Source organism: Osmerus eperlanus, chromosome 23, assembly GCF_963692335.1.
Source record: "Osmerus eperlanus chromosome 23, fOsmEpe2.1, whole genome shotgun sequence".
In the NCBI taxonomy this organism is placed as follows: domain Eukaryota; kingdom Metazoa; phylum Chordata; class Actinopteri; order Osmeriformes; family Osmeridae; genus Osmerus; species Osmerus eperlanus.
The window spans coordinates 6,033,416-6,054,768 of NC_085040.1; the positions used below are offsets into that span (position 1 = coordinate 6,033,416).

At 47.8% G+C, this 21,353-nt stretch overlaps 1 protein-coding gene across 1 annotated transcript; it reads right to left on the reverse strand.

Moving 5' to 3' along the window:
• Positions 1-227: 227 nt before the first annotated feature.
• Positions 228-21,070, reverse strand: sec24d (SEC24 homolog D, COPII coat complex component). The gene is made up of 23 exons (XM_062449730.1): positions 20,918-21,070; positions 19,500-19,704; positions 19,077-19,176; positions 18,473-18,606; positions 17,730-18,035; positions 17,350-17,471; positions 16,413-16,524; positions 16,018-16,145; positions 13,610-13,748; positions 13,160-13,275; positions 11,835-11,959; positions 9,031-9,219; positions 8,153-8,246; positions 5,418-5,534; positions 4,950-5,120; positions 4,134-4,230; positions 3,806-3,951; positions 3,524-3,662; positions 2,897-3,015; positions 2,398-2,577; positions 2,076-2,267; positions 1,880-1,969; positions 228-1,568 (listed from the first exon to the last, which is right to left on the reverse strand). Exons 2-23 carry the CDS (start codon positions 19,648-19,650, stop codon positions 1,428-1,430), a joined length of 3,108 nt encoding a protein of 1,035 aa, XP_062305714.1. The 5' UTR covers positions 19,651-19,704; positions 20,918-21,070; the 3' UTR covers positions 228-1,427.
• Positions 21,071-21,353: the final 283 nt, after the last annotated feature.

The window sequence follows — 21,353 nt, forward strand, 5'->3', positions numbered from 1 at the left end:
TGATCCCCCAGAGGTGTTAAACTTCTTCTGGCCTTGTAGTCAGCCCCCACCTCCACCAGGCTCTTAGGGAGATCAGTCAGACAGATGTAATCAATGGAGGTAACCAATGCTTACACCTGCTGATAGCACTACTGGTGCAGAGATGTGGGGTTTAGAGACCAGCAGCTCAGTGTTCTGTCACATACACCTCAGGGTGTTGGAAGTAAAGACAGAAAACAACACACAGGTATAGTCAGGAATTTTAATCAAAAACAAGAGATTCAGATATAGGCTTTTGGATTCCAATGTACACGGTACGCCACTCCTACACCTAAAACGACTTCCGGTCACTCAGACCTTTGCTCCAGTCGCCCTCGCGCCACTAGGTGGCGGCACTGTCGTTAGGTACACCAATTACCTGAGATACGTTTGCATACAAACCATAGAAATTGGTGTCTTATCACATCATACTAGAATAATGGCCTCTAGCAATAACAACTTAAGGCAGGCGGTAATCAGTTAACCAAATAAATTTCCCCTGAACATCTGTCTTACGTATATAAACAGACAACTGGTTTGCAGGGCACTAATGTATAACAAGATACAATACTTAAATTTGACATTTGATCTATAAGCACTTTAGAAAAGGCAAAAGTAAATACCTAGAATTAATTACTAACAAATGGAATGTTTAATCTAATTTTTACGGATAAATAACATTTAATTTGTCCCCTTTATAAGAACTCTGGAGGTTGATAACAAGACATCGGCATGGCATTACATAGACGGTATTTAAATAGCAAGTTTGGATTTTAGATAAAATGTGCTGTATTTTTTGAGGAAGTATCATCGTAAAGTGTGACAGATGTCAACAGTTGCAGGTGAGTTACACTTTGGTCCCAAATGGCAAAAATGACCTCAACCCTCCAACTTTTCTATGATTGACCTGAAATGTTTAATTACTGAAGGCTAAACACTGCTAACACTGTGTAGATGTTTACCTGCACTTCAGTGTTGGGAGGGGAGCATTTCCAGGGGTAAGTCGATTTGTTTTTGTACAACGTCTGGAAATTCTCCTCAAAACCACGCCTAGAGGCTAATCTGTAATCCCATATCGCAGTTTCAATGGGCCTACAATGTTTTTAATAAGAACTCGTTATGTAGTTACATTTAATGTAAAATGTTACCAAATGTACTTTTCTGATTGTAGAGCAGCATCTCGTATAGACCATTAACATACAACACATGCAGATCTATAAAGAATTGGATAGGTTTAAGAAACTCACATTCCACCTTGTTAAACCATTGCCAAGCTGCCTCCGAGTGACTTAACTCTTACAGATCAGCTTCTACAGGCCTGTGTAGAGAGAGAGGGAGGGGATGGTGGTGTTGGAAAGGCAGCTGTGTTAGTCAGTGAAGACTTGTGTTCCCCTGGGCGGTAGCGCTAGTTAGGTGAGCAGCTGTCTGATCTCACGGTGTACGTAGCACAGGAAGTCCATGTAGGAGGCGCCCCCGTGCAGACCCTTGTCCTCCACCAGGTGCTGGCGGAAGGGCAGCTCCGACCGGTCTTTCTGCCTGACGATCTGGAGCTGGGGGCAGACAGGGATACTGTTGGAGCTCTGCTCACATCCACTGATCTGTAAGCCCTCTGTGACATGCTTGCGTGTAAAAAGGGCTATACAAATAAATTTGATTTGATTTGACTGATGTTTCACAGCTACTGGTAGTATTGAAGTGGAGCACTGATTTAATGAGGTGATGTAGCTTGTGGCCCGCAGATTGGTTAAAGGGATAGTTCAACTTGTTTTTAGGCAAGGTCACAGACTCAAGCAAACATCTGGATGATACCAATCGTACACAAAGCTATGTATAACTATCACTGTAATGTAGAAGTGTGTACCTTCATGGAGGTGGGCCTCTGTTGGAGCAGTGAGCTGATCATTGCACGTAGCTTCTGAGAATGGGGGTTATCCAGCTCTGGGAGGGAGTTCTGGCAACCACAAAAACACAATTAGCCTGTTATATAGAGGGGATCATCATCTATTAGCATAGGCCGACAGTGATGTGTGTGTGTGTGGTGGCGATGGTGGCCTCACCAGGTCGGCGGGCAGGTGTGCCAGCGAGGGCACGTTGAAGATGTTCTGCATCAGGTCAGGGGGGCAGGCCTGGCCCAGCCACATGAAGAGGACCTGGCCGTTCTCCAGAAGGAACATGCCGGAATCCGTCAGACGCTCCTCAGAGCAGCGCAGCGGGGCGGGAAGACCATCACTGGACACGTCCATGGTGTGCTGAGGAGGTACAGTCTGTCACTACAAGGTGTGGTGCTGGTGGGCTACAGTCAGTCACTCTACATGGTGTACATGGATGGCAAGACACTTGTTAAACATGAGCACTAACTGTACATGTGGGGTGTCTCACCAGAGGGATGAGTCGAGGGTAGAGCAGCAGCTGCAGATCCTCCACCCCCATGGACATGATGGAGAGCCTCTGGTGAGCGCGTTCGTCTGTGGAGAGCTCAGCGCTGCCCACCAGGACTGCAGTCTTCATCAGGCTGTTCATGTACACCGGGAACACCTTCATGGCGTCAGGAAGGATGAGCTACGCAAACACACACAGATTTGGGGTTAACAGTTGTCTGGTTCTCATGCAATCAATAAATCAAATACATTTTGAAAGGATAGCGATGTCTCTGTCACACCAGGATATATGTACTGTCCAACCTCACTGTCCACAACCTTGCTACATGTAGCCCTGTGTGGGACCTGCTAACTTAACTGTCATTTCACTGTTTAGAATTAATAAAGAGATGTAATAAGGTGGCAAAATATCATTCTAGTGCATGACTACAGTGAAATCCGGGGCCCGCAGCCGAGTTAAAACAGCCCCCTCCCACGAGAGCCCCTCCTGTGGTACAGACCTGGCTGGCAGCAGAGGGGCTGGCACAGTTCTTCCTGTAGCCGGCCAGCATGTGGGCCGTCTGGTGGACCAGGACCTCCCGGACCGCCTTCAGAGGCTGGGCCAACATGGAGCGGTACGCTGGAGGAGGGAGGAGGAGGGGAAAGATCCAGGATGAAACGGGGAGGAGAGAGAAAGTCAAGTCAGGGTCAGCTGTAATTGAAGGCGTACTAAAGATGTCGACGTCTGTTACTGATGAGGCTGTGTGTCGAGCGCTTTATAGCAGACACATGGACCTGATTTTCTACAAGATCCCTCTCCATCGGTTGACATGCAGAGTAACATACCCCAGTAACGGTCTGAGCTAAGAAAAAGTAGACTGTAGTCAGACAGAAGGTTTAAATCAGAACCTAAGGATGAATTTCCCACTCACTAACTCATAGGAAACCTTTATCCTTCTGTCATTGTCTTAAATGTAACCTATATGTGATAGACTGTCAGCCTTTGAAGCTTTTCTTAAAAAATAAAAATGTGAATGCCATCCAATTTATCATATTAAATATTAAGCAACCTTAGCTTTCTACCTTCACCAATTGTAACTGTTCTGCATGTTCTAATAAATACAGTCAGTGCTTGGTGTTCCTCTTACCTGACTTGGCAAAGAAGTTGATGAGAGCGTCGGTCTCGCAGCTCTTGTAGAGGTCCGACAGCTGAGCGGAGCAGTTCAGACTCAAGTTGTGGATCCTCAGACGCCTCTGGCCCCCGACAGTCGTGTACAGCAGGGCACACTGGGAAATGGAGTACAGATGCTGTTCATGACTACAAGCCATACAATAGGGGGTTTTAACTAGACTTGGTCCTCCACACCAGGTTGAAATGAACATGACTGGTGTTAGGATTGGACAGCGTCAGGTGTGTGTGTGTTCTCTACCTGCATGAGGGCTCCGTTCTCCTCGCTGAGGGTGTCGTCGTGCTTGAACTCCACGGTGACGGCCTTGTCACAGTCCACGGCTGCCATCTCTACGTCAGTGGTGTTGTTCATGTGGATGGCGCCGAAGAAGTCTGTCGCTCGGAAACCTGAATGAACACACACACACACCGTTAGCATCTGGGAATCAAACCAGTAGGGCCTTATATATTACTAGCACACTATTAGGTCAACTACATTGAGAAACTCACAAAATATTGAACCATAAGTACTAAGTGGTAGTTGATAAGGGCACAGATGTTATGAAGACATGAGCAGATGGCTTCAGTACCTGTGCTGGTGCGCACTCGCATTATGGCGTCGAAGCCGATCGGTTTCTCCACGTCTTTCCTCAGGTCGCTTAAGAAGTGTTCTGCATCCGTTTCCACCTGGCACACACAGAGGGGGTTCTTGTTTCAACCACCGGGGGGCAGTGTGGCTCCAGGCAGGAGCGGAGCCAGTGGGGGAATGAGATTTGGACTCTGCTGTATTTACCTTGATGCAAGTCATTTAATCTTGGCATTGAATGCCAGAGGGATTGATATAGTCTAATGGTGGTCAGGATAAAGGGAAATTATCTTTGTGGTACTTGGAAAGCACTGACGTGGATAAATTGTATGGTTTTATGCCAGGCTTGACTCTGAAGATATTGTCTACAGCTTTTTCTAGCAAAAAAGAATTAAAAAAAAAACATTCTGCTGTGAAGCTCAATGAAGAAAGAAGGTCAGCCTGGGTCTGTACTTCAGCCTGGGTCTGTACCTCAGCCTGGGTCTGTACCTCATAAGCACAGTGTTCCTTGTGGCACCTGGATGCGTACAACATGCCGAATGTGTATAATAATACTATAGTGTTGCCCTATGTTAAATATTCCATGTATCTATGTATATATTTTATATCATACCCAAAAGGACACACAGTTCTTAAGGTTGTGTCACCAGCCTAGATAGTGATGTTGATCCATAAAGGCTACTATATATATATATATATATATATATATATATATACGCTCCCACTAATTATTGAGTTCAGATACTGTATGAATATTATGTAAATATAATATAAAGTAATGTAATACTACTATTGCTATGGTGTGTGTGTGTCTACATACCCTGAAGTTGTTGTACTTGTAGACGGAGCCTCCGGTGTGCGAGGGCGCGTCCCCCATGGTGGCTACGTCCACGTACTGGCTGGGGAACAGGAACACGTCCACGCTGCAGCCGCTGGCCACGCAGTCCTTAGACAGCTGCTCAAACACACCTCTCTGGGGCTGGAACAGAGTCTGGACACCACACACACGCACACATTACATGTAACTTGAGGACTGCACACACTCGTAATGTGGCACACACAGTAGTTTGTGTTTTAATATACCGGTAATTTAAAATAAAATTGTATTTGTATAGCCCCTTTTACAAGCAATGTCACAGAGGACTGCACATATGCCCATATAACTGTACCTAAACCACAAGGTTTAGACCACAGAGCTGGGAATAAGCCAAATAACAGATGCTCTGCTTGTTGATACACGTGAACCCGACCCCCAGCACCCTCCCTGAGAGCTGTTCACAAGGCGTACCTTCTCCTTGTCTGTGCCCACCAGCTTCTTGTCGTCCCTGTTCTTCAGTTTCCCAGGAGCCTCAGCGGTAGGGATGGAGGAGTGGAAGATAAAGAGCTTACCGCTGCACTCTGCTGCCTAGGAACGAGGAGAGGGGGATGAGGAAGAAAGACGAGGATGAGGAAGAGAGAGGTCGCCTGGAGCACACAGGCACAACAACCTTTGCCATTACAGCTATGCCATCCTTTGCTAATCTGTGTTTGAGAAGTCAAGTATTCCCAAACAATAAACATTTTTTATGTGAAAAATCTGAGCGGATTTTGTTTGGTCATCCGAGTGCAGCGGATGCATTTAGCTGGTGCCTAACGTTTTTAAAGCACAATCAGTAAGTTACTTCAGCTCATATCCTGTACCCTATAGCTCAGTAACACTGCTCATTCGCTCGACAAAGTTGCGTGCAAACACTGACCCAGATTCACTCACTGACTTCACATTGTTGGGACAGATTCAGTTGGAGCTGATTAAGTAAACAGTGTCATTAGAAACAGCAGGGATAAAGGAAAGTTGCTGAGTCACTGAGCTGATGAAGTGACTGCTATGGGCGCAACACCAAGTCGGGACACTGTCGACCAAGGAAAACAATGCCTTTTTTGGGGATGGGGACGTAAGGGGCAGTACATTCATGTATGAAAAACAACTGTTAATCCCCAGTAAAGATCTAGTCTCCCTGCAGCTAGCAATGTTTGTTTGGGCTGGTCTACTTCCTGTTTCTGGCAGGGTCTTTCAGGAGGGTTTCTCAACGCAGAACCAAACAGTGATTGATACACGTTATCTGGTGTAATCAATATGCCTGGACTTTACCCTTCGGTAGGCTCCCTGTGTGTGAGTGGGGACTGGGGTCTCTGTGTGTGTGTGAGTGGGGACTGGGGTCTCTGTGTGTGTGTGAGTGGGGACTGGGGTCTCCCTGTGTGTGAGTGGGGACTGGGGTCTCCCTGTGTGTGAGTGGGGACTGGGGTCTCCCTGTGTGTGAGTGGGGACTGGGGTCTCCCTGTGTGTGAGTGGGGACTGGGGTCTCCCTGTGTGTGAGTGGGGACTGGGGTCTCCCTGTGTGTGAGTGGGGACTGGGGTCTCCCTGTGTGTGAGTGGGGACTGGGGTCTCCCTGTGTGTGAGTGGGGACTGGGGTCTCCCTGTGTGTGAGTGGGGACTGGGGTCTCCCTGTGTGTGAGTGGGGACTGGGGTCTCCCTGTGTGTGAGTGGGGACTGGGGTCTCCCTGTGTGTGAGTGGGGACTGGGGTCTCCCTGTGTGTGAGTGGGGACTGGGGTCTCCCTGTGTGTGAGTGGGGACTGGGGTCTCCCTGTGTGTGAGTGGGGACTGGGGTCTCCGTGTGTGTGAGTGGGGACTGGGGTCTCCCTGTGTGTGAGTGGGGACTGGGGTCTCCCTGTGTGTGAGTGGGGACTGGGGTCTCCCTGTGTGTGAGTGGGGACTGGGGTCTCCCTGTGTGTGAGTGGGGACTGGGGTCTCCCTGTGTGTGAGTGGGGACTGGGGTCTCCCTGTGTGTGAGTGGGGACTGGGGTCTCCCTGTGTGTGAGTGGGGACTGGGGTCTCCCTGTGTGTGAGTGGGGACTGGGGTCTCCCTGTGTGTGAGTGGGGACTGGGGTCTCCCTGTGTGTGAGTGGGGACTGGGGTCTCCGTGTGTGTGAGTGGGGACTGGGGTCTCCGTGTGTGTGAGTGGGGACTGGGGTCTCCCTGTGTGTGAGTGGGGACTGGGGTCTCCCTGTGTGTGAGTGGGGACTGGGGTCTCCCTGTGTGTGAGTGGGGACTGGGGTCTCCCTGTGTGTGAGTGGGGACTGGGGTCTCCGTGTGTGTGAGTGGGGACTGGGGTCTCCCTGTGTGTGAGTGGGGACTGGGGTCTCCCTGTGTGTGAGTGGGGACTGGGGTCTCCCTGTGTGTGAGTGGGGACTGGGGTCTCCGTGTGTGTGAGTGGGGACTGGGGTCTCCCTGTGTGTGAGTGGGGACTGGGGTCTCCCTGTGTGTGAGTGGGGACTGGGGTCTCCCTGTGTGTGAGTGGGGACTGGGGTCTCCCTGTGTGTGAGTGGGGACTGGGGTCTCCCTGTGTGTGAGTGGGGACTGGGGTCTCCCTGTGTGTGAGTGGGGACTGGGGTCTCCCTGTGTGTGAGTGGGGACTGGGGTCTCCCTGTGTGTGAGTGGGGACTGGGGTCTCCCTGTGTGTGAGTGGGGACTGGGGTCTCCCTGTGTGTGAGTGGGGACTGGGGTCTCCCTGTGTGTGAGTGGGGACTGGGGTCTCCCTGTGTGTGAGTGGGGACTGGGGTCTCCGTGTGTGTGAGTGGGGACTGGGGTCTCCCTGTGTGTGAGTGGGGACTGGGGTCTCCCTGTGTGTGAGTGGGGACTGGGGTCTCCCTGTGTGTGAGTGGGGACTGGGGTCTCCCTGTGTGTGAGTGGGGACTGGGGTCTCCCTGTGTGTGAGTGGGGACTGGGGTCTCCCTGTGTGTGAGTGGGGACTGGGGTCTCCCTGTGTGTGAGTGGGGACTGGGGTCTCCCTGTGTGTGAGTGGGGACTGGGGTCTCCCTGTGTGTGAGTGGGGACTGGGGTCTCCCTGTGTGTGAGTGGGGACTGGGGTCTCCCTGTGTGTGAGTGGGGACTGGGGTCTCCCTGTGTGTGAGTGGGGACTGGGGTCTCCCTGTGTGTGAGTGGGGACTGGGGCTGGTAGCACCATGATGGAGGGGAGCCTCTCACCTTCAGGGCCTCTACTCCAGCCTGGATGACGGGGGCGAAGACCGTCTCGCTCTCGTTGGTGTCGGCAAACATGTCAGGGATCTGCTCCAGGAGGCTAGGAGAGGATGAGAGAGGAGGAGGAGAGAGGAGGAGGAGAGGAGAACATTATTACCCTGCTGTAGGTCAGTGGTCCCAATACTCTCAACCCTCGTCTCTCCACAGCTCATCTGAGAAATCTTGAGGGGTGTGAGAGCCAGGACCTCTCAGAAGTGTTGACTCTGCATGGCCACTTGTCTACACAAGCAGCTCGCTGAGATCACAGGGAGGCCAGCATGCTAAGTCATCTCCCAAGTTGTTAGAGAGCATACGGCAGTTGCTGCAGTTGTTTAGATATGTTTAAGGGCCAGTCAAATTCCGCGACTGTATTGGAACGAGTCGATAAACATTACACCGAGTTCATAAGTAAAAACAAACCTCGAGTCAGAGGTTTTGGCCAAACCTCCATGTTTGACATGGACTTGTGCCATGCGCTGGAGCACTCCATACACATGACCCACATGGCTATACATCACAAACAAATTGGTGCTCGTCCATGTGCAATCATCTTGATAAAACCATGTTGTACATTAATCATACATGTTTTTTTTAAATAAAAAATCACTTCAACTCCTGACTCCTGATTTAAATTATATCTAATTAGTTAATATTACTACAGCTGGGAATTTTTCAATTTTTGGAGTACATAATCATAATGTATGCTGTTAAATTGATGTTAAAAATAAATTCCCAGAGACCTTAAAGACCTTCAGAAGATAGTCAGCAAACTATTCCTACTGTACGACAAATCAAGGCGGATAGCGCTCCTCCCAGGTGGGTTGAAGGGTTTTAGAAGTGCTTACTTGCAGATGACGGCTCTGGACTCGTGGAAGTTGACGAGGAAGCCGTCGAGCAGAGGCAGGAACACCTCGGCCGTGTCGGACACCACCATCATCTGGGGCTGAGCCAGCGTGCTCTTCACGTTGTAGAAGTGCAGGATCTTGTTGTAGGTGACGAAGCCCACCTTCACCACTGAGTTGTCCCCTTCCTCTCTGGGGTAGGGGGGGGTCGGGGGGGAGAAGACAGCGTGAGAGACCCACACCTCAACCAACTGTCAATCATCATTTGGGCTTCATCCCACTTTGGTTTCATTCTTCCTTTCACCATTTCATACGTGTTTACCGATATGACAATAAGACGGTTGATATTTGGTTCCTTCATATTGGTCACTGGGTTAGGTTGAAGGCCTTCACCTTACAACGACGCCCATCTGGGGGTAGCTACCTCCAAGCAGAGAGCCCATCTCACGCCCACACTCCGGGGACCTTTTTGTATATTTGCACTCGCAGGACAACTTCCCATATCCATAAATCAATGTGAAGTGTAGCGTAAGCATCCGTAGCTCTGAAAACATTCAATGAGGCAAAAAGGCTGTTTTGTTGGGAGGGGGGGGGGGCAGGGGAGTCTACTGCTGGGATGGGCACTTCTTCCACACCCCTACTGGGCCCATTTAAAAGGCCCGTAAGCTGACTATCACAGATATCCACAGGAGAGTGGAATAACAGAATATGGGATTGTCTACTGTTGGTAGGGAGGAGGTAAAGGGGGGCATGATGCATAAACTTCAGAGGGTCACGGCATGTCTTTGGAGCCCACTTTGGAAGGAGTGAGATTTAGGGAAGGTGGGAGGTTAAGGAGTTCACTGCAGGAGCAGAAGGGGGGGATGTGTATCAAGGAAGCCCATGTGCTTTTAATTAAATAACCGCAATCTCCACTATCTTGTGACTCATTCGCACACACCTTCAGTTTCAGCCTCAGTAGGTTATTGCCTTGATTTCCCTGAACTCATAAGACACGAGGCCAGAACATTTAATATACTCTCATTTTGACAGGACAGGCAGGGTAAGTGTCTCCAGTAGTGGCTGGTCTCCTGAGCGATTGGGAGAACGACTGACATTCACCAGAGCACCAGGAGCGCTGGACCCTGGGATCGCTAGCTACCTTCCAGCAGGGCCTGCTACTAAAAGGCGCTCACCGTTACGACTGTACGACGATGTAAAAGCATTCCCTACTGACACCAGCAACTGGGCTTTGTCACCAACGGCTCCCTCAGATTTATTCCTTACAGTAAACCGTTATATAATATACTGCCTTTTCAGAGCGCTGCCTTGACCAGCACAGCAGATATGAAGAGAAGACAAGCTAAGCTAGTGGTTGTTTTATTGCATGGCAGCCAGCAACGTTCAAAAACTGGTACAATGATACACACAGTGCCACAGGGGTCAAAGCCTACACCTGTTTTTGCTTCTTCGATACCTTAGCTTTCCATAAAAGTACAAATATATAAATAAGGAGTCAATAAGGGGAGTCAGGTGGCTGAGCGGTTAGGGAAGCGGGTTAGTAATCAGAAGGTTGCCAGTTCGATTCCCGGCCGTGCCAGATGAAGTTGTGTCCTTGGGCAAGGCACTTCTCCCTACTTGCCTCAGGGGGAATGTCCCTGTACTTACTGTAAGTCGCTCTGGATAAGAGCGTCTGCTAAATGACTAAATGTAAATGTAAATAAAATAAGCTACAGAGAAAATATTCTCCATAGCATAGCTTGACCCACAGTGTCAAAACGTGTTTCTCATTAGTTAACCTACACCAAAAGGCCTACAGAAGAAGAAAAGTGATTTAGAATGCTGGGGGTTTATTTGGAGGGCGCAAGCTAACTGTTTGGAGGATGAAGTCATGCTTCGGACAAATATGGACATTTAGCGCCGCGGGCTGGGAGCGAAGGCGGAGAAGGGGGGTGGAGAAAAAGTTTCCAAAGAAGTTATTTTAGGAGCATCCAGGTGAAGTATATCATCCACTCCTCTATGGTAAATCAAACTGCCGGCCCCTGGGAAAGGGTCCGCTGAATAAAACAGCTAAATTCGAGCCAGCTGTGCCGTTGACTTCTTGTAGTTTTGGACTCCACTCAGGGTTTGACCGGAACATTCTCCACTTTCACCAACCCACCCACCCTCAGCAACCTCTAGGCAAGACCAAGACGACACTTGAATACCTCGTTTTATTTGATTTCATACTTGTCACACTGCCATATTTGGCAAGGTATGGATGCTTTTCAGGGGTATTCAGCCGTTACAGGCGCAATAACTAGTCGGGAGAACATGTGGTCAAGCTGAAAGGCTGCTGACAGCTGGACAGGGTGTGTGGAGTGATGGTGAGCTGTTCTACAGGGGTGTTAAACCCACCCAGCAGCCCGGCCCCCAGAGAGGGGGGGACCCTACACTGCATCAGGACCTGGGTGTTGACAAGTAACCCCTCCATAAATCCATGGTTCACTTCAGAGGCTCAGTTGACAACTTTACTGAGTATTCATACTGTATTCCTCACTCCTGTTCATAGTGTGTGATGCTGGATGAAGCATTTGGATATCGGACGGTGCACTCATGTCCTTTCACTACAGCTTTCACTACAGGCTAGGGCCTCCGAGGTACCCGTGTCCCAGAGTTGGTGTCGACATTTAAGACACTTTGGGCGCATGCAGAAAATCATAAACCCAGTCACCATCTCGAAACACTTCGCTAGTTCCCCTAATGAAGTTCCCAGTTCCAAGCCTCCTTGGTTTTGATAAGTCACGTGTATGTGTTTTGTTTGTGTGTGTGTGTGTGTGTACACGTACTTGGGGAGTCTGTCCAGGAGTGTCTTCAGCTCGTCACACACCAGTCTGACCAGTCCGCTCTTGATGTTGGCGTAAGACACATCGATCATGAAGATGTAGGCAGGAGGGCTAGTGGGTTTGTTGTTCTGAGAGAGAGAAAGGATACAAATGCTTAGCTGCACATTCACCTTGTTCAACACACTGGAGAACAAAACAAATAAACATAAGGTCTGAACACAATTACCAATGAAACCCAAAGCAGAACTGACTTATAGTATCAGGTAAAGGGGTCAAACCCGAAGCCAAAATGCTAAGACTTCCTGTTTGAAGTAACTACACCCATGTCCTTTGAAACTGTATCCTTGAATACAAATACAAAATCGGCCAACGGGCCCCATTCTGGGGTCAAATCAATTTTCCTCTCCCTCTAAAGTTAAGCCATGTCTTGGTCTCAGGTCCTCACTGGTTTTCCTACCCTAACTCGCCTGGACCTCCGAGCAGTTAGGAGGGAAGACTGTTAGTGACAGCCACACATTCCTGACAAATGGAGGGCAGCAGCGAGAGCCAGTTGGAGCGGGGGCCATGTTTTGTTTCCACGGTTACGGCCGTTGGGAAGGAATCACCTGGAGGGGGGGGGGGGGAGGAGGTAGGGAGAGGGGGCTTTTGTTTAAACTCTGGACGGCGACCCAGGTTATTAAAATATTAATAAACAGACAAGAGTCACGACTTGGCCTGAGCAGCAGCACTGGCTAGCAGGCCTTGTAACGGTGCTTCAGTCTGTGAGAAGGCTCATAGCCTCATCCCACACGGGGGAGAAGCCAAAGAGAACATCCCGGAGAACATGGCGGAGGTCTGGGCTCGACTGGGCTGCAGCCCAATGCGGTTCTACTCATGCTCTGTCTGCACTGAGATCTAATCTGGTACTGGAGAGAATGCATGTTGTCTGCCAGGAGGTTAACCCCCCCCCCCCCCCCCCCCTCGAGCACACCCAGCCTGATAGGACCACCTCACACCCCCAGCTAAAGAGGCACTGGGAGACTGTGCTAATCGCTCACACTGGAATTATTCCCGCATGTTTAAGATTTTCATTGTGCTGTTTATTGTGTAAAAGCCTATCTTGTATGTAAGGGAATGCAGGATTCGTACTGTAGGCAAATCAAACCCTAGAGAGCGGATACGCACCGAACTTCCTGTCAAAAATATCAGTGTTTACATCTTTTCTATCTGATTAAGTGAATGTTCCCAAACACCTCGTAGTTTGCCACGTTGTGCTATCATCATTTTGACTGAGCATACCTGCTTGAGGTGTGTGTGTGCTGTGGATGTGGGAGGAGCCTGTGTGATACCTTGCAGTAGTCCATGGTGGCGGCGAACTCGTAGGAGCCCAGCGACAGCTCGGGCTTCTCGTAAAAGTCCACCCTGCGCCCCATGTGGTCCAGGTGCTGGAAGTAAAACACTGGCACTGGAACACAACACAAACCCAGTCAGACAGGGTCACGTGACTAGGGTCTCTGCTAACAGTCAATCCTCAAACGGGAATCCCCACAGTCACTCGAAGGGTTTTGGCTAGTTGTAGCTTAGCTGTACTGGACTTGTATTTGAACTTACACCAGCATGACTAATGAAGAATTTCAACAACAAAAATATTGCATTTAATAATTGTAAATTGCAGACAACTGTCAAAGTATGTGGAGACCAACTGATCTGTGTGAAATCTCGGTCTGGCCTCAGGGCCGGTGTAGGACCAAAGACCTCAAGCCAACCTTCTACCCGTGTGACCTGGCATGGATAAATACCTTCGTTGACGCAGGTGCAGAAGCCGCACTGGAAGCGCCGGCCGCCGTCGATGAACTGCATGTAGGGACACATGTAGGCCTTGCAGCGGTTGCAGCGGATGGGGCCGGTCTCTCCATGGTTCACCACCAACAGAGGAGCCTGGGGGAAGCACAGCAGAGCACACGGGGCTGTCAGGAAGTCCTGAGGGAGGTCTCCATCTTTAAAAAGGGTTTTGGAGTCCTGATGGACGAACCTACAGCTAATCACTGATGACTACAGTTGACGTAGGTGTGTTGGCTACTGAAGGTTAAAACACGTGTTGAGTTGTTGGATTGGTGGACCCAATTCTGCATAACAAATATTTACAACATGAATTGTGAATGTGAAAAGTGTTGAAATGCATAACAGCTGCTTTTGTGGGCTAAAAGAAGAGACTGCCTAACCTACTGAAACAATGCAGACATATATTTAATTTAATTTAAATCATAATTAAAGAAGCATAGTTTCTGTAAAAGTAGTGTTGTGTGTTCATGGGATGAAGATATGTGGGTTGAGCTAATGAAACATTGGGCGGTATACTAGACGCTTTGCAATGCAAACCCAGTCTACCACACACTTTAAACTGTTCTATACCGTTACTTCTATATTTAGTTTCCATGTTGTGTGGGTAACCAAGCATTCATTCATTCTTCCAAAGCGTATATTATTTTAATGCAGTTCAGCATTCGTCACCATCCAGAGAACAGAACTGGTCTTCCCTCACTGTGTATCAATAAGTCCATACCCCATGTAAATACTTGGCCGGTCTGCTCATACACAGTTCATCTGTCTGTGGCAGGGTGTTTGTGCGTGGCTGCGATCTCTGTTTAATGTAGAGATTTTGCCTGTGGAGTGAGGCTGCAGGAACACAGATGGTGGAAGAATATCTGTAGGCTAGTTACAGACACACATCTTGAATATGGTCTGCATTTCTGATCATTATTCTTGCCATGCCTTATAAGAGATTGTGCTGCGTTTGCTAAATCAAACTGTATGCTATGTTATATACTATATTTATATAGATGACAATGTGCCCCAGCAGCAAATAATAATGGTTAACCCTTGTGCTGCCTTCGGGTCACATGACCCAAAGGTTCATAACGAACCATCGTTGTGTTTACCCAATTTTACCCAATACAAAAGCAAATACAAATATTTTTCTTTTAACCTTCGCAATGTTGGGGGTCTGAGACAGCCCAACGGTTAAAAAAAAATGCTTCACTGTGTTTTTGTATGCGGTAAAGTTGTCGCAATACGACGGTGGGTCACAATGACTGATGGGTCCGAATGACCCGAAGATAACACAAGGGTTAACTAACCCGTTGAACATGTGCTTCCTGGTTGGGCATAAGAAGGCCAAAGGATACTTTAATGGCAACTCAAAACAAAACTGAAACATCACTCTCAATTTAGATATGCTAGACTCAAACTGATTAGAGAATGAATTACGTTATTTGATCATCCTAATTAGACAGGTTAACCAACTGTTTTTGTTTTGCCTCTCTTTGGTGCCTAACTTCTGTTCAATACACTTTTACACGACAGTATAATTTGAAAGATATGTGTTTCATTTGGCCAGTATGACCATAAACTTCTGCATAAAGACAGATGTCGAATGAGGCCAATAGTTTATTGTTAGAACAGGTCACCCAAAATGGGACCTGAAGTTTAACTGTAAAAGTGTTTATAATAAACTGAGTGCTATTGGGAATGAGAGTCTTGGTACTGAGATCATCCACTCCAAACAATGATGGCATGCTATGCTAATAGTTGCTAGCATGATGTGTCGCATGCAAGGCATGTAGGCCTTAGCATCTATTCGGTTACCTAATGGGAGAGCATTTACCAGGGAAAACAATGTTCTCCACTGCTTGCTATAAACTCGTACATTTTCAGTTGTCTTATCCCAATCTGCCTTTTGCTAATTAGCCCTCAAGTGAGACAGAGGGAGCTAACATTGCCTAAAAAGGCTCTTGGCGCCCGACATGAGGCGAGGGGGAGAACATCTAAGGCTCAAGATTTCTGGACCACACAGGATCCAGATAAAAGGTCCTCTCTGGGACCATTTGGAACATATTATTGTTGGCCTGCAGCAGTTGGACACACTTTATGAGGGAGAAAGTGAAGAAACTGCTGAGTTATAGGCTAGCCCATAAGAACTGATATGGGCAGTATTTCAATCTCGTATTCTTATGCACAATGCATATTTCTGGTATTGAACTGTACAGTATCAAAAGTCATCCACCGGGACTTCAAAGTCTGTCTCGCTGCGTTTAAAAGCCTGGGTTCCACAACGAGGGATAGACTATTTGGAGTTTGGAAAAGATGGCAACCTCTGGGCATTGGAAATGGCAGAGGAAATCTCTACACACACACAGGCATCACATACCTCATTCTTTGGCACTGTGGCGAAGGGTTTGATGATGGTGGCCAGGGGCACTTGGCACTGCTTGGCCAGGTCTGCGGTGGAGGGGAAGGTGTAGGTGGTGCAGCGCATGAACCTGGGACTGGCATTGCCTGGGGAGGGGAGGAGAGAGGTCTCAAATGTAGAGTATGTCCATAAGCAGGGCGACGCTTGAGGTTTCCCAGACTATACACTGTGAAAACTCAACACGTTTACAGTTATTGTAACACAGTGAGTGGTGAAATGGCACAGGGATTGTCGTCATGTCTTCTATCATTTTATGACATTATTATGACAATGTCAGAATTACATTTTAAAATGCATTGTGTGTATTTATACAAGTAATGCTATGGGAGTGTGTGTGTGTGTGTGTGTCTTACCTTGGTCCTGCACAGTGAAGTTGGTGGTGACCAGAGGTGGCACCTGGCCCCTGACGTTGGTGGTGTACAGCTGGCCTCCTCGTTTGGCCTGGTCATCTTCTATGACCTGGGTCTGAGCCAGACATGGAGAGCACACGTTAAACTCTGTGTTCTCCAGTCACTTTCCTGTATGAGAACTGAGGCTAGATGACAGCCTTCAGTCTGCCAGCTGATTGGGATTGCTTTTTGTTATTGTTTATATTGGGAGAATATTCCAAAAATAAAGGCACTCTCCCATATCCAAAAATGAGACCAACAGCAACTAATTAATTGGGAAAAACATACCACTTTTATGAACCAAAATGGGGTGCAGAAGTAGACTGTAAATTCCTACATAAATTCAGGCTGAGCATTTTTTTATGAGGGGAGGGGGGGGTTGATTTTTCTTATTACTTACTGCCTTGTAGGGAGCAAAGTTAACCTTTTGCCCTCTTCTCAACAAGAGGTTGGACAGGCAGTCAATTCAGTGCGCAAAAACAACAAATGACTAGAACTAAGGCCATCCACAGTGTGGGCAGCCATGTTCTTCATGTTGCTAGGTAGACGCATGGTCGGCTGCAATCAGTTGGTCTTAATTAGCTCAGTTAGGCCCCTCCTATGACCATTCCCTCCTCTGTTCTCCCAACAAGGACAGAGGGGGAATATGTTAGTTACTCGTCACACAATAAAACCTGCCTTAAATCGCCTTATGTCTTGACTTACCTTTATATTTCATTGGTTGTCTACCAACAACAAACAGTTTCATCAATCTAAACATGTGGGTATGAATCAATTGGAAATCCCTGAACTTCCCTAAGTGGAGGAGTGGGGATAAAAGAATTCCTGTCAGGTGGAAAGTACTTTACATGACATGCACAGTGTTGGTATGCGCTCCCACGGGGATTAGGTCTGTACTCACTGTGCTGGGGATTGAGTCTGGGTCCAGCTTCTTCTGGGGGGGTGCGGCCATAGGAGCCGGACCTGAGGGGAAGGCCCCTGGAAAGCCAGGCTGTGGCCCCGGCATCTGGCCCCCAAACTGACCTGCAAAGCAGCGACAGAGGCTCAGTCTACAGAGTGTTGGTTATGGTGTACGCCACACCCACACACAGAGGCCCTCCATAGTGTGTACCAGAAATGTTCCATTTTGATCAAATAAAATGACAACGAAATTGTCTGCTACTTAAACATACTAAGGCACTCAATTGTTTTAACTATCTGAACGTCTAGGCGTTTTTTTTCCTCAAACTTACTGAACAACAAAAGGAGGCTTTGTTTTTTTTGTTTGTTCCATACGCATACCTTGTTGAGGGTACCCTGGTTGTCCAGCCGGGCCAGCCCCAGGTTGCTGGAACCCACCAGGTCCAGGAGGGGGGCCAGGGAAGGGCCTGCCCATGCCTCCCATGGGGGGCCCTCCCATGGGGGGCCCTCCCATGGGGGGCCCTCCCATGGCCATGGCTCCAGGGAGTGGCTGGGTGGGGGACATCTGGGGAGACTGGGGGCCCGGGGGGAGCTGTGGCTGGCCCATGGCTGGGGGAGGAGAGGTGGGGTAGGGCTGCTGGACCAGGGAGTTAGGGTGAGGCTGTGGGGTCTGCATGGGTCCTGGGCCTACACACCATGAGGGAGAACAGGAATGACAACATGATTTGTGATCGTTAAAGTGTGTTGGATTATATGTGTTTTTCCCTTATAATCCAGGATCAACTCTTTTGTAAACCATGTTATCAATCAAAGCATATCTCATGGCACAGAAGGACTAGCAGGTTATTAAAATAAATCATTTGGCAATGCAGTAAGACAGCAGCTCTCATACACCAACATTTGTCTGTCTATATTTGGCATAATGATGTTTACTTTTGCCAAGTTCACTGTTCAGCAGGCGCAAACTTGCAAAAGCTTTGACCATGTACGCGCCTGCAATTTCTGTGGACCAACTAGCCGACTGACCGAGCTACAGAGCTGCTGGTCGCAGCTAAAAAGGTGGTCACGCCTCACTACAGAACCAAGCAGTCAAAACAGCAACAACAGCCATGTGGGGTTCTTACCATAACCACCCAGGTTCATGCCACTCATCTGATTGGCCAGCTGTGCCGGGGGCGGGGCTTGAGGGGCCATGCTGTGGTAGGGGGGCTGGCCGTAGGAAGCCGGGCCAGAGACGGCTGAGGGAGGAGCCGCGTACCTGGAGAGTTAACAAAAGGGGAGTTCTGAAGACAAAACTACAGTTTTTACAGTAAAAAAAAATTAAAAAAATTTAAAAATTTAAAAAGTTGTCACCAAGCCAACAGGTCACTCTTGACGTGCGAGTGTGCCTATGTCTAACTTCCGCATTTCCATCTGGGTGAAAACATCTCAAACCCACATGCAGAGATCACAGGCGTTCATAAGCTGTACTTTCTGGTCAGAATTTCCCTTAGAACACCACCCATGCTTAACAATACTAAGAGATTGCTGCTCAGTGGACATCAAGCTCATTTGCAAAGTACAGGAACATTGGAATTCTCTGGTCCTGCTCCTCTTGACAATCCCAAGCAGCCAATCGAAATCTATCAACAAAAAAAATCTAAACGTACACTAAATAACCTGTCCCCCTAACCTGTATGGGCGACTATACTTATCAACAATCCAGTATATAATAGAGCATGACGTTACCTTTGCGAGTGGGCTCCATTCTGCTGGCCTGAGCCATATGGGGCTGAGGCTGGGGGAGGGGCCATGCCCGTGGGAGCAGACACAGGAGACTTCATCATACCTGGAGGCCAAAATGTTCACCATCAATACTCCATCATCATGACATGCAGGTCTAGTGCAGAGCCTCGCCTCTGTCATAGACCTTCCACCGTTAACCCAGAAACGGAACCGATCATTTCCGAGTGTTGCCATTTCTAATCGGGTTGACATTAAGGTAAACAGCCGCACACATTCCAAACAGTACAGTAATGAACTAAACCCCCTTCGACCACATCAAAAAATGGCACCCGTTGCAAGTCAACATGACCAGGCATGTTAGAGGAGGCTTTGGACTGTGCAGTCAGACAGTTCACAGTAAACACAGTGCGAGTCCTGGCTCTCTACCTGCTGGTGGGGGGGAGAAGGCCTGAGGTTGGCCCCCATAGTGTCCGTAGAGGGGCTGGCCAGGTGGGCTCCCAAAGGATGCTGGGTAGCCGGGCATCCCCGGCTGGGCCTGAGAGTACTGGGGCGTGGCAACATAACCCTGTTGACTCATCTCACTGGATCCACCGTTAAGGTCTTCTCATTCCAAAATGGAGGGATTTAGACGCTGTAAGGTTTGAGACAGATAAAAGGTTAATGTCATGTCATGTAATAGAGCTGTCTACTGAACGTAAATACATTCATGTTGTGCCATGTAACACTACACTGAGGGCATGCAACGGTCACTCGACTTGAATCTTATGCTAAAAAGTGTCTCATTAAGGCAGATGCTTCACAGACTCGAATGAGGGTACCTTTGTCAGATTCACATCTCACAATATGCACACTGTTGACTTGCCCTTTTTGACTCCAGAAAGAACTACCAACAGGTAGTGTACAAATGAAATATTCACGTGTAAGAAGAACCTTTGACATTGCACTATAGAGATAAGAGGTGTATCACTGATAATCTCAGTGACACAACCTAGGCCTATCCTTGTTGCTTATGTAGCCTAGGCCTGAGTTTGCTCAATATCTGAATAAAAACGTATAAGAAGCTACGGCTACATTTTGGCCGCATCTGAAGTTACTTACAAAATGTTTGTATACAAAGTTTTAACTTATCTAAATAAGGAAATCATTGACCCAGTTAAAGAAGGCCTCTATATCCTTATCACATTTTTGCAATTAAAAGTTTGACCTAGGTTACAATGGTCGTGTTTTCTTCGCAAGTATGGAATGATTACAAAGTAGTGTTAAGGCCTAAATGATTCCGCAACCCTATTGGTGAATACCTACACAGCTGTTACAACTTGATCAGTTAAAATTCCAAATGAGCTCCATGACAAACGAGTTTTGCTTCAACTATATAACTGACGCATTAAGTCAAAGCACTCTTCGACAAATTATGTCTACAAATACCTCTATGTATGCATGTTAGTATGTGGTTCAGCCACTACCCAGAAATGCCACGTCAAAGACCGTTATAGAAGCCTTCAGCATCATCATCCCAAGTAGGCTTCCATGAACTCCGTAAGACCGACGCCAATATTTACTGAATGAAAATAAGAACTGTTGACGTCCAACGCCATTCCATCTATGAAACTAATACAACAAGCGAGTGCCTTAAATGTATCAAGCTTGAATATACACTCTAAGGTTGCATGCAATTCTACTCACTAACACGGAAATCGCCAGCATTAAAATACAAACTTTCCACAAACGACACGCAAATACGGGTAACAAAAGAAGCTACGTGTCAACACGCCATTTACAATAGCAACACTGGATTTTCGCGCAGATAATAGCAGCACACTGTTATGAGAAATTCATGTATTTACCTGAATTATGAGCAGTATCTCAAAGGTCCCCTTCACTGTGAAATACAGATAGGAAAAGCAGAGTGCCACGTCAAACTCCAACACATCACCGGTGCCTTTGCGACGCACTGATTGTACGCATGTGCAGTACGGTGGGAAACCCAACACGTCAGCACAGGCTACGCTTAGCCTACTGCGTAGCAAAGAAATAAAAATGTTCATGTCTATATTTTATTTTTTGGTGTACGTATTAACATATACCAATTACGTCCACCATATATCAATTAAATGTTAATTCATTCACGGTGTCGAATACTTTCTAGTCTACAACAAATTACATCCTACTTTATTTAGATCTACAGTTATTGTAGAGATCTAGCCTGAGGGTGAATATTATTCTGAGCGTTTATATAGGTAGGAGCTTGTCCACAGTTGGTTAGTATAAAGTATAACGTTA